The sequence below is a fragment of the Schistocerca nitens genome, chromosome 4 (assembly GCF_023898315.1).
Source record: "Schistocerca nitens isolate TAMUIC-IGC-003100 chromosome 4, iqSchNite1.1, whole genome shotgun sequence".
Taxonomy (NCBI): domain Eukaryota; kingdom Metazoa; phylum Arthropoda; class Insecta; order Orthoptera; family Acrididae; genus Schistocerca; species Schistocerca nitens.
Window position 1 is genome coordinate 876,213,460 of NC_064617.1, and position 14,033 is coordinate 876,227,492.

General features: G+C 37.8%; 1 protein-coding gene across 1 annotated transcript in view; it reads left to right on the plus strand.

Annotated features, from left to right (window-relative positions):
* Nucleotides 1–14,033, plus strand: part of LOC126252635 (uncharacterized) — a 204,952-nt gene that overhangs the window by 168,614 nt on the left and 22,305 nt on the right. The window contains 1 exon segment of the mRNA XM_049953538.1: nt 8,234–8,648. Coding sequence (XP_049809495.1) covers nt 8,234–8,648 — 415 coding nt within the window.

Consider the following 14,033-nt stretch of genomic DNA (forward strand, 5'->3'; position numbering starts at 1 on the left):
CGAATTTAAGAATAAAGTTCACCCATAAATCTGATATTCACCAAATACAAAATAATAAAATTAAGAGATTTAGTTCAGTTTTAAAGTAACTATTTTATTATATTTCTGGAGACTGATCGAAGTTTAGGTACAGTTATAGGTATGCTTCCTATTCTGTCATAATTGCAGTTAGTTTTGGAATAACAAAGACAAGTTTAAAATTAACTAAGACACTAGTTGCACCGTATGCAGATTATAATTGAGTATTACAGTATGAGGAGCTGCAATAGTTGGTGTTGACCTGTCTGTAAAAAGCTGGCTGTTAAAACAGTAACCCCAAAGTTTCTTTTTTAAGGTAGTGTTTAGAGAGGCACATTAATGAAATATAATGTAATAGATTAATTAGTGGAATTTTATATTGTTCCAATCCATTAAGTAGATACCTTGCTGGAGCATGTCTATATGTTTCCTGATTAATAAGTTGTGTTCAGAACATTTTACCTCCAGATTACATTATATGCTTTCTAGCTTCAAACCTGCTGAAGTGTTGCTAGTTAGTACATGCTATAATTATTTCAGGACTTGAATCAATATGGTAGTCCCTTGCTAATTATTCTTCCTATTATTATTATTATTATTATTATTATTATTACTTTTTTTTTATTGCTGTTGCTGTGTGTAGATGGACGCTGCTTACATTAAACTGATCACATACATGAAAGGTAGCAGATTATCTCCTATGTATGATTGTCTTCATAAAATGATCAGTGGTAATTGAAATTCACCACTGTATAAACTTTGTTATGTATACAAGATAATAATTGATCATTGTGTTGCCTGCCTTTGAAGAAGAAACAAGTACTGCAACTTTTGTACAGCAGGGTAGTAGGACTGTGATGATGATTTCATAGATGGTGCTCACAATGAGGAAGTTTAAGATGGCAGTTTTTGAGAATGGATAGTGCAGCAATGTATAAACTCTGACAGATCTCAGTGCAACAACAGTGAGGCATATTTCTAAAACTAAAATAAAATACTTTAAGAACAATACAGCTTGTGGAATTCGAATGAGGTTTATAATAAACTAGATGCCACAGTGCAATTCATTGTATTTCTAAGTAAATGTAAATCAGTTTTTGAAAGTAGCTATTTGTAGGAGGAGGAGGAGGAAAAGGAAAGAATGTATTTGAAAGGCCTGAAAAATGCACATCATATTAGAAACTAATAATTCTCATTAAAGTTACAAATGCGTGAAATGTTTCAAAACGAGAGACTGCATAACTGGTCAGTGTACAACACATAATAACCATTAAACAGAATAATTACTGTGAATTGTAATGTGGAAGATGCAGGTTAGTTGTCATCTTCTAAGTTCAGTAGAGAAAATAGTCAAACATTAAAGGAATATAATATTGAAAATGACATTCTACAATAATTTAAACTACTAGAAATGTGCAATTATTATTTTGTTAAATTAATAAATTGGTAGTAAAAGTTATCGTAAATAGAAGTTGATGTGACTTTTCTCGGAATTTCAAACAGAATTCTGAGTCATTAGTGACAAATAAAATGACTCAGTAGCAGAGGGAATTTTTCTTTATATACTAGAATATCTAATTTATATCTCTTTATAACGAGGGCTACAGGAAATGTGTTAACAAGCATTATCCAGATTTTTAAGTAAGAAACTCAGTAGTAAAACTTTTTATTGCTACTAACTGTATATTTAGTATACAAAAGTACACTTTGCAGAAGAGCTGCTAGATCTAGACTGCAATTTATACAATGTTAAATGTAGTCTCAACCACTTTTCACAATGCAAAAGCACTAATACTGACACTTTATGGAGGAGGAAAACCTTCGTCATCAGAATCATTACACAAGACTCTATAAAGGTGATAAAGAATTTTAAAATTTTTTGGTTACTTTATTTAAAACCATGTTGTCTTCAAATTTGTTACATCGTCATTCATCCAATTGATAAAAAAAACTAAAATGAATTGATGTGTTTCTGAGTATCAGCAGCATCACAGCATCAGCTAATTGCATGGGCTGTCTGTATACTTCCAGAAAAGACATATCCAGATTACAGACACCCAAGTAGTACCGCTGAGCACTTTGTGTACATAAACAAGAAATCAGAGAGACAATAGTGATCAAAGATAATGCACAGCCGTAAGGAGATGCTTGGGAGTCGAATCCTATCACAAACAGAATGTCAACAATATTCAACTAGTTAACCAAAGACTGATATTAAACGTCTCTACATAGTTTTTAAAAAAAGGTTGTGTGTGTGATACCTGTAATGTGCTAATTTAATGTATTTTCTTTTTTTTTCACTATATATCATAGTTTCAAACAGTTCCAGCAGTTGCAAATTTCTATCCTTATTCTGTATGTGCAGAATTGTGTGTTGTATTCAGTTTACAACAAAGAGTGGCTGGTGTCATGGCTACACATGCCTGTCACTGACTTCTTGATTTATTAAACTGAGACCTGTCCCTGTGCTCTTTGTACCTCAACTTGAAGGATCTAGCAGTCTGACCAATGTAAAGGGTGTGTCCGGAAAGCTGTGTGTCTCACTTTTCTTTTGTGATGCAACTTTGTCACAGAGCTGTTGGACCAGAGGGAGGGGGTGGGGGTGGGGGTAGGGTAAACTTAGCTTTCCAGTGGTAGGTTGCTCAATTGCGTCCATGCTCTTGGAAGGTTAAGATAGCTTCTTTGTGAACCTCTATGTAATAGTTGCATTGAACTTGTGATGTAGAAAACTTTAAAGCAACACTGTGTGCTAAAGTTCTGTGTGAAGCTTAACAAGACACCATTGGAGGCTTTTGGAATACTTATGGAAGCCTTGGTGGATGATTTCCTTTCCAGACTGCAGTCAAACGGGTGGCACAAGATGTTTAGAGTAGTTCATGGACAAGGCCCTGAAATATGCTCACTATTTTTATATACTGTATTTAGCATATTTCGTGACAGTACCTTTTCCGTAAAATGTTTACAAGATGATATTTGTCTTGGCTTCAGTCGTCTAGTGGAAGTATGATTCCACAATGCAGTTTCTTCGGCTGCAGAAATGACCTGGTTCAATGCGTTTGCCTCATTTTTGGTGCTTCAAATACCATTTCTTCAAATGTGGTTTCTTCTTGAAGTTTATATAAAAAAAGTAGTAACATAATTCATTTTTCCTGTTCACTAGCAAATTATTATGACAGCGACCTGCACATTGTTCCACCGTCGACACACACCAAGAGTTCACTGCCGACTGACTACCGTCAAAGACGACTCCAGCGTCAAAGACATTTTACACAACACACAAGGTTCCACTTGTAACCAGTCTCTTTGATATTCTTCGTCACCTCTACTAATATTAATCAATATGCTATCACTCTCAAAAATATAAGTAAATTAGCATAAAATAAGGCAAATTACAATTTACAAACTAATATTCTGACAAAAATACAAGAAAACATTTACAACTTCCCTCATTAGATTTGGTATCGACAAATCCAGTAGAAAATAACACATCTCCCAGATCCTTCACAGCCCATGCAGGACGCCGTAAATGTTGTGAACAGATGATGGTGCAACTCGTGTATGCCAGTTACTGAATTCAGACTGTCAAATGGATGTTCGCTTGATGTTGGTATTATTGGACTTGCCAAAAATGGTTGTTAGAGATTGTATTGGAAGGCTTGGCCATGCAGAAGATTTGAGCAAAACTTGTGCCCAGAGTTTTGACTGACACACAAAAGCAGCACCGAATGGAAGTGTGTGAAGAACTCGAGCAGCTCCAAGATGACGATTCCAATTTCCTGGACAACATGGTCGATGGGGGATGAGTCATGGGTCTTTCAACACAATTTGGAATCACAGAGGCATAGTGTGAATGGCAAATAGTGATGTCACCGCACCTGAAGAAACATCACCCGAGTGAGCAGTGAGTCTGGGATGAAATCAATGTCCCCCACACCCAAAAAGGGATGGTGCATCATGAGTTCTTACATTCTGGCCAGACCTTCAACATTCAATTTTAAAGGAAGTGCCACAGAGATGCAATCACAAGGGCACCTGTGTCCTAAAGGAGTTCCGCATACTTCATGGGAACTGCACAATGACAGTGTGTCAGCTCACACCACCATCATTGTCACGGTCTACCTGACCTTGGAAAAGATCAGTTTGGGTTCTGAAAAATGTAGGTGCATGCAAGATAGTGCTGGCACTGAAACTTCTCTATGAAGATGGGTTAAGAAAAGACAAATCTATGTTTATAGCATTTGTAGACTTATGAAAGCTTTTGATGATACAGAAACCAGACAACAGGTAAAAGAGACAAAGGGTAGGAATGGCAAATGTTCCTTGAGAAGGGAATGAGATAGGGTTTTAGCCTATCCATGATTTATTCAGTCTGTACAATGATCAACAGTAAAGAAAAATTTGGAGTAGGAATTAGAGTTCAGGGAGAAGAAATTAAAACTTTGAGGTTTGCCAAAGATATTGTAATTCTGTCAGACACAGCAAAGGACTTGGAAGAGCAGTTGGAATGGAGTGGACTGTGTCTTGTAGCGGGATACAAGATGAACATCAACAAAAGCAAAATAAGTATAATAGAATGTAGTTCAATTAAATTGGGCAAAGATGAGGTAATTAGATTAGGAAAAGAGATACTAAAAGTTGTTCGTGAATTTTTATGTGTAGGCAATAAAATAACTGATGTTCGCAAAAATAGAGAAGGTATAAAATGTTGACTGGCAACGGTAAGAAAAGCATCTCACAAAAACACAAATTTGTTTACATCAATTACAGATTTAAGTGTTAGGAAGTGTTTTCTCAAGGTATTTGTCTGGAGTGTTGCCTTATACAGAAGTGAAATGTGGATGATAAGCAGACCAAAGAGAGAACAGAAGCTTTTGAAATGAAATGAGAAGCTTTTGAAGTGTGGTGCTTCAGAACAACACTGAAGTAACTCCTCATGTGATCTATCCAATGGGTAGATCACATGAGGAGTTACTGAGTAGAACTGGGGAGAAAAAAAATTGTGGCACAATCTAACTAAAAGAAGGGATTGATTGATAGAACACACTCAGAGACATCAGGGAATCTTGAATTTAGTATTGGGAGGTATTGTTGCAGTTTCAAATGGATGGAGGCTGCAGTAGTTATTTGGAGGTGAAGAGGTTTGCACAGGATAGATTAACATGTTGGGCTGCATCAAGCTAGTCTTAGAACTGAAAATGCCAACAACAGAACATATGAAAGTGGAAGAGCATGCTTTTTCTTTCAGCCGTATTCTCTCTCTCCTTATACAGAACAGATGCGTATTATATATAAGCCTGTTCCACCAAAAAAGACTCATTGATTTTTTTCTTCCATGACTTTAAAAACATCACTATCATTGAAATTCATCATGAGAAAATTATTTATAGTAAGAGCAGTGGGCCGACAAAGATAGAAGTTGCAGATGAAACAGGTGAACATGTAGCAGCAACATACAAAGTGTTTTTGTGGAACGCAGATAGTTTAGAATTCGAACAGTGTGTGTCAGCAAAATGCAGAGACTCTTTTCTGTGCAATCTACATGTGCTGCCCAAATCTTATGTGGGTTTCATCCACAGTGTGATACCATTCTGAGTGGCATTCCCACTTACGTCCATGCACTGTTTCTTACATATTAATTTTTCCATTAGCTGTCTTATAATAGGCCTTTAATCAGGACTTTAAAAGCTCTACCTAATTAACAGCTAAGGGTGGAAAGTATTTTGGCCATTTGGATGGCAAGAGTTATATTGTATCAAAATATCTGTTGCTATTGGCTTCCTGTTCACTATGAAGGCCATCTTTCTTCATGATATTTAGATCAAGAAATTGCAGTTACTCATTTTTTCTTGTTTGACAGTGAATTCAATTTGATCATAAAATCATTAATTTATTTATAATTTCCATTACCTTTCTTTCACGTCCATTTATCAGAAGCAGTGTATTGTCCGCAGAGCACTTGTAGTACAAGATTTTATCGACGGGGTGTGAAGGAGCAGTTATATTTAAGAACAAGCTGGAAAAGTTCAATAAATTCATCACTTTGTTGTCAATATAATCTCCTGTGCTTGATGGTTCTGAACATCCCAACGGCCACATCAACAGGTACATTTGCATATAGGTTTTTAATGTTCAATGATACAAGGCAGGAAATGTTGGCAAAAGGCTATCTTCAATCTCATTAATAAATGCAGAATAATTACTAATTGAAAAACTATCCCAAAGACATAAAACTGTTTTAATACCTTACCAAGCATTTTCATAATTTTACACAGATGGCTGTTCATAGAGCTCAGTCTAATATTGTGCTATTTGTTGTTAATTTTTAATTGGCTGGTATGCTGTGTGGCCATCACATTCATGCAGAACATCATAACTTTTCCTCTTCAGTCAATAAAAAAGAGGTCCTATTCAATAACTTGTTTAGCAGATTAGCTTTGCTTGTACCTTTCCTGTTGGATCCCAAGCAATTTCAGTAATGTTATTTTTCAAAAAGAACTACAGTGTCTTGTTGATATACTGCTGTTTGCTAACAATATAAGTAGTATTACCCTTACTTGCCTTGCCCCCATGTGCCCTTTTCATGTCTGCATTTAATTTAGTGCCATCTTATGCTATTTTAGTCGCTACAGTAAGTTCCTTCAATTTTAATTTTTTTTAATTTTTATTTATTTGTTTTATTTTTTTCCAAAAAGCTTGTATATTAAATTTTAAGGCGCACATACGTAGACTTAACTAAAAGATATGCACCATGCTGCTAGTAGTAAGAGGTTTACTGGCTGGGAAGAGATCCTAACTGGAATTCCGTAGGGTTCAACATTAGGTTTACTCCTCTTCCTTACCTGTATGAATGACCACACACTTTACATTCATTAAGCAGAGTAAGAACCTTTTGTGGATGGCACAGATGCTATAATTACACTTGTTATAGAGAAAGCGACAGAAGAAACTGACTGTAATGTTTGTTTTGAAGAGTTATAGAATTATAATTGACTTTCCATCAATTTTGAAAAGGTAAAACATTATATTGAAGCTCTTTACAACTACATAAATAGTGCCAACAATGAAGGTAGTGTGTGAGGACAAGTTATGGACTAAAGTGGAATGTTCCATATTTTAGGATATACTTACTGATGAAAATAAGAAATATAAAATCTCTTTAAATGGCTCATTTCAGAAATCTGTTCTTTGCATTATTACTAGTATTTACAGATGGACGACAAATATGTAGTGACATACTTTTCCTACAGATCAGTAATGCATTATAACACAATACTCGAAGAGTGAATCACGAATTAAAAGGAAAGCATTTACTTCATTGAAGTGGCCATGAGAATAAAATATGGTGTTTACCAACAGCTATCTTGTAACTAATAACTTTGTCAAACCACATCTTCACAATAACTAATGAAATTTGCCATCAGTAATCCATCACACATTCATAAAAATAGTTCTACTGACAACTGTAACATTGGAATACAGGAACAAAAGTCATTCATCAGTCATCTCTGTGGCACAGAAAAGAAGCAATATGCAGCTCCAAAAATGTTTTAACATTAATACAATACAATAAAATTCTGACAGGTAGCCCAGAGAAACTTTAACTGAAATAGTTTTTCTGGACAACTCCTTCTCTGCTACTTTATAATTAAAAGCTAACAGCATGTACAACATAGCAGATAAATCTGTTGACTCCCTTTTTTAAAATTTTGGTGTTTTTCACTAGTAGCATGTTTACCATAAGAAGGCTATTATGTTTACTTTAGCTGGTCGATTCAATATTTTTTCAATAACAGCATGAATTAAGTCTAAGACTAGTATGTCCAGGTTTACCAAATTTAAATCACTGTGATATTTAACAACTCTGACATGGTCAGCATGTTGTAACAATGCAAACAAGTAATGTATATAAGGTTGAATAACAAGTACACTGTTTTTGTTCTACTGATTTTTGTTAATTTTGAACTAGTTTCTGGCTTATTAGGCCATCTTCAGGAAACAGCCGACTAGCATCTGAAAGGGACACTGGTTCTTAAGTAACCAAACATTATAGGTGGTGATACAATTGTATAGTATGTTGTGCATCAAACTTGTTTCTTAACACTGAAATGTTGAAATTATACTTTACCCAATAGACAGTGTTAAGCACAGTAAATAAGTAAACTACGCAGTGTTACAGAATATAAGTTGTCATTACTCGACACTGTTCGGATTGCAGCTGGCGCAGTCCCACATCAGCACCGCCCCCCACATGTCGAAGTTCCGACCGCACTACCCCGTGACATCCCCGCAGGGTGGCCAGCCGTACCCGGTGGCACCCTCTGCGAGGCACACGCACCCTCCACCGCTGGGCGGCCCACCCCGCTACACTGCACCCCCAGCTGCCGGACCCGTGAGGGGACTGGTGGGCCCACCACCGTCTCTGGCCGAGCAGCTCAAGAGAGTGCTGGCAGAGCGGGAGAGGCGCATTTCTGGTGGCGACAGGCAGGCGTCCGGATCTGGGTCTGGCTCTGGTTCTGGATCCGGTTCCAGAGAGAGTTCAGGGGAGTTTGGGGATACAGTACGAGATGCTTCCTCTGCACAGAATCTTGCCGAAGAAATCAGGCAAGCAGTGAATGAAGCCAATGCCAGAGGTGAGGGGATTTTGCTGCATTTATGTACTGGTATCCTTATTTTCCATAAAAACTGTATTAACAAAAGTTTGCTTGTAATTTGGTTCTTGGACTGCTGCGTATAGTGAGTCGTGCTCATACTAGATGTATTAAGATTATGCAAAATGTAAATAAAATGCCAATTAGTTATAAAAATTAAACTATCAAACAAAGACATTATTAGGTTACCTTCCATTCAGAAAGCTGTTGCACTCAGCAACTGTTATTCAATGAACTGTGGATGAAATAATAATGCATTGCGACTGGCAAGCTTCTAACCGAAATCTAGATCTGCACAATAAAATTTAAAAAGGACGATTGATCACTGCAATCTATAATTTAAGAGATATTATTTCAGAACACATTTGCTTATAGTTATAAATGACTGTGACTGAGAAGTTGATAGGGGAAAGTAATTATAAATTAAAGGATGTGTAGTCAGCTTGAAATTACTTTAGTACTGATGACTGTGACGGAACTAGTAGTAGTTGAAAATCTACACAGGTCGCATAGTATGCCTGCTGCCACTACCACGAGGCCTGTAGCCACAGCAATCTCCCACGATTGCCAGTCCTTTACCACTACCACCACCACTATCACAGTACTTCCCATAATGTCAGAAGCATGTTCATCAAAAGTTAAGAATGAAAAAGTTTGTAATCATTCTCTTAGTCCGTGGACTGCGGTGAGTCAGTTGAGAGAGATGAGCCTACTTTGAGACTGAAAAACTTAATGGTCGTCACTGCTCTCCATTAACAAGATAATCCATAGAACTGCTTTGAACACAAATGAAAACATTGTTGTGAAAATTGACAAGGGAATGTTCAAGCAGAAGAAACATCAAAACTCGAAACTCCGGTAAAAAGCTGTTGTCTGGATAAGCAGATTATCAGTATAGTTTCATTTTCAGAGGATGGAATTCGTCATCATATTTGTGATTATTATCCCAAAAAGAACATTGGACACTTAGCAAGTTATTGCTGAACCTTAAGGAATCTCTCTCTCTCTCTCTCTCTCTCTCTCTCTCTTTTTAGGCCGTCACATAGTGCTATTCTCAGTTTTGTGCATTTGTGCAGCTTACAGTTTCACTGTTGACATTTCTGTGGTCGTATGCTGTAGGAGGACAGGTAGGGTACAGTATCATGATGACACTGAATTTTAAGGCAGATCTGTTGGATGAATATATGGTGCGACTTGATGAAAATTGGATCAATTCTGGTCATGTTATCAAGTAGGGTTGGATAGATGACACAATTAAAGCAACAATGACAATGCCTTCTGGCAATGGGGGCAGACTTATTCTTCTGCTTATAGGCATCTCAGGAGGTTTTCTCCCAACAGTCTCCTGCTTTTTAAATCACAGGCAGACTGTTTTTATTTCTCCTGAACAAGCTGACCTAAGAGCTATTCACAATTGCTGTGAACAGGACCTAGCTTTGACGTCATGTATTGAATCGGTATTCCAGAGAAGCAGTATTCATGGATTTGAGTGTTGCTTATGGCTCAATGTGCTTAGATGATATAAGAAATCATTACACTGAAATCACCTTGCACAAAGAACTAGTGAGCCACACTGTGTCAAAAACGTGCTGCCACAAGACTCAATATTGTCTCCTCTTCTAGTTAACCTATGTACTTCAGACTTCCCAATAGTGACCTCACAGAACTTCTGCCAAGATGATGATGTAGCACTTGCCATCGAGTGAAGCATCTACGAGTGTGACAGCAGACTTGGGACACCTAAATAAATATGAGGTATAAATCATCTGGTGCAAATAGATGACCCACAGCAATTATGCAAAATACACTGACAACTTTCTTGGTCATTCTGTACCACATGAAAAACACTTGCAGCTGACTGGACAAAACAAAAGTCCAGAAATAACAATACGGGAATTGGCAGGAACAGCCTGGAGAGATGACCCACAGTCCTTGGTGTACACAGCTGTAGAGTACTCTGGTGCAGGGAGCAGGCATACCAAACAGATGGATCGTAAATATAAATGAATGATAGCTTATCATAACCAGACCACTAAAACCTGTATAGAAACCTTTGCTTGACGCCCATGCAGATATTGCTCCAACAGACCTGAGATGATAAAGGCCATATGTAAACAATGGAAGAAGAATTGTGCTTCCATACAACAAAGAGTACTTCAGAATCTGTACTAGACTGCATAATGCTCCACACTCCTACATGTCTCACAGATCCGAGTGGGAAAATGATGCCCTGTTGCAGCATCAACTCTTTGTGCTGGAGGGAACACAGAAGGATCAGTAAAAGGTTTCCATTGCAACACCTACAAAGATCCCATTATACCAACATCACCATCTGAACTACCCAAAAAGATTTTGTGCTGCCTAAACAGGATCTGAACAGGCGATTCCAGAAGGAGGGATACCCTGCACAGATGGGGTGTCGTCAATAGCTCTGAATGTGACTGTGAAGCAGCAGAGCAGGCTGTGGAGCACATTGTCCAAGAGTGCACCAAGAGAAGATACTCTGGAATATTATGAGAACAAAGACAAAATAAAAAGTTCTTTGGATATCCTCGACAAAATTAAAAATATAAGGATTCCAGGTAATTGAAAATTCTTATCACTCGAAATCTCGAATATTTCAGAAATAGAGACTATTGAAATCATCAATTAACGTTTTCAAACATGAGAAAATCAGTCGGGCTGGAGTCTGTTAAATAGTAGAACACACAACAATCGATCACTACATACAAATACTTCTAATTTCAAAATGTATCTCCAAGAGGATGGGATAGCAATGGGTTCATGCCTTGCAGGTACATTAGCTGATATTTTCATTAACATTTTACAGCATCTTGGGCTGGAATGCAACATCACGTGGGATGCAGGCAGTAATCTGGAGGGGTGGGGAAGGGGATGTGGAAGCAATAATAGTGTAAGGGTGGGGGAGAGACACATGCTGTCTCGTGGAGTGTGCAGGGACTAGACTTTGTTTATATTCCTACCTGGAATTTCGATTGTTTGCTTTATTATCATAGGTATCTTGACGATATTCTAATCTTATTCGGTGGCACAACAGATAAGATTAATGTCATGCAATCTCAGTTCAGTAGCTTACATCAAAACTAAATGCCGTAAAGAAAAAGAGAAAAACAAAACCATCAACTTTTTGGATTTAAAAATTTCAAACAAAATGTCAAAGTTACATTTCCTTCATAAACCCACTACAACAGATGAAATTATCTATGACTAAGCTTGTCAAACTTATATGTTGTCACGCCATGATACAAAGACTGGTCACTGTACCGAGAAAAAGATTGAACAATAATAAAATATCATCCAGAACATAGGTATAAATAATGGTTTTTCCTATAGACTTGGTGGACACACAAGAGCCCCAATTCCATAGATGAAATAACTTTAATCATAGACATGTGCGAATTAAAGAAAAACAAAGTTCTCATATGTTCTTATTTAGGTATTGTTTCCAGCAAAATAATTTGTTTCAAGAGCACAAAAGTAAAAGCTAGTTAAAGGAACATTATCAGTCTACAGTGGTTATTGAGACATACACCATAGATATTATAACATTCTGCCCAATATGAAAATACAAAATTAACTGTAAAGATTGCCAGAAGTTTTATATTTGACAAACAAAAAGATCTGCACCTGGTTTAAACAACTCACACAATAAGTGAGAGTAACCCCTCCACCTTTGTTTGCACACTTAAGAGTAAACTTAAAAGCCTCCAACCACAAAACAAACACTATTAAAACATCACTACAGTTCCTGCATAAAATACAGAAAAGTGAAGCCATGGATGTGATAGAAGGGACTGAAATTTATATCCATCTAAAGGACCAGTTGGACAGTTTTAATCAAACAAAAGAACTACCCAGTGGAAAATTAGTTGGCAATTTTGCGCCAATTCTGTTTTCTGATGTTGCAGAGCCATAACAACCACAGTCGTTGCTATAGCCAAGAACACTTAGAGCCACAATATGAAGAAAATGATAAAAACATAGGATAAATCATGGCAGTCTTAATCTAATTTCACAGTTTTCATTCCTTTTTCATTAACTGCCACAAAAGTGCAGTTTTGAGCATTTTGAAAAATTGTATACTTCAGTTTTAGTTTAATTAAATTAATCTGAATACTTTTATGTCCACGTGACAGAGTGACACTAGTTATGCACCATCTATGTACATTGAATATCTGTGTGTGTGTGTGTGTGTGTGTGTGTGTGTGTGTGTGTGTGTACTTGACATAATATCTCTGCAACAACTGATTAATAGTGATGTGCTTTCATAATAACTGAACTAACAGCAGCTGTTCTGTCCTGACAGAAGAGTTAAATTGAAGTCGGTCATGGTGTCTCAGCCAGGACAGATACAATCTCATCAGTTATATGTCCCAATGTTGATGCAGTATTGTGGATATGACAAAAGTCACCAGTATCAACAGTATTAGGAAAAAAAAAAAGAATGTGCTGCTTATTGTAAAGATGACATGTTGAGTTGTACCAGGCACAACAAGAGGACTATTACACACTGAGCTTTTGGCTAAAGTTTTCTTCGGAGAAGAAAGGAAAACACACACACACACACACACACACACACACACACACACACACACACACACACAGGCATACCTCACTCGTGCGTGACCACTGTCTCCAGCCCCTCTGGCCAGACTGCAACAATCGCACTGAATAAAAGCAGCAGAATCCAATGTGGGGCAGGGAAAGAGGAGGGATATCAAGATACGGGTGGAGGAAAGAAGAGCTTTTGCTGGTAGACCATGCAGGGACTAGAAGGAAGCAGGAGAAGGGTGTCAGCTGCAATGTCACGAGGCTATGGGGGTCGAGGTGTGGGTGGAGGGCGGGGGTTATAGGAGAGGAGGAGAGAAGCAGAGAAGGGGAAAAGACCAGTGGGTGTGTTGGCAGAGAGAAGTGCACAGTGAAGGTGAGGGGGGGGGGGTGTTTGTTTGAATTCGGAGTAGGTAGGAGGCATAGGAGGCAGAAACTGTTGGTTGGGTGATTTTGGGATTGGAGAATGTTTTATTGTAAGGATAACTCCCATGTGCACAGTTTAGAAAAGCTACTGGTGGAGCGGAGGATCTGGATGGCCAGGGTTGCGCAGAAGCCATTGAAATCGAGCATGTTATGGTCAGCTGCATGTTGTGCCACAGGATGGTTCACTCTGCTTTTGTTCCACCCCCCCCCCCCCCCCCCCCTCCCCCCAATTATCAGTTACAATGGAGCACCTCATAATCATCCCATACTACCCTGGACTGCGACAACTGAATCATATCCTTCGTCAGGTCTTCGATTACCTGTCATCATGCACTGAAATGAGGAACATCCTACCCAAGATCATTCCTTCCT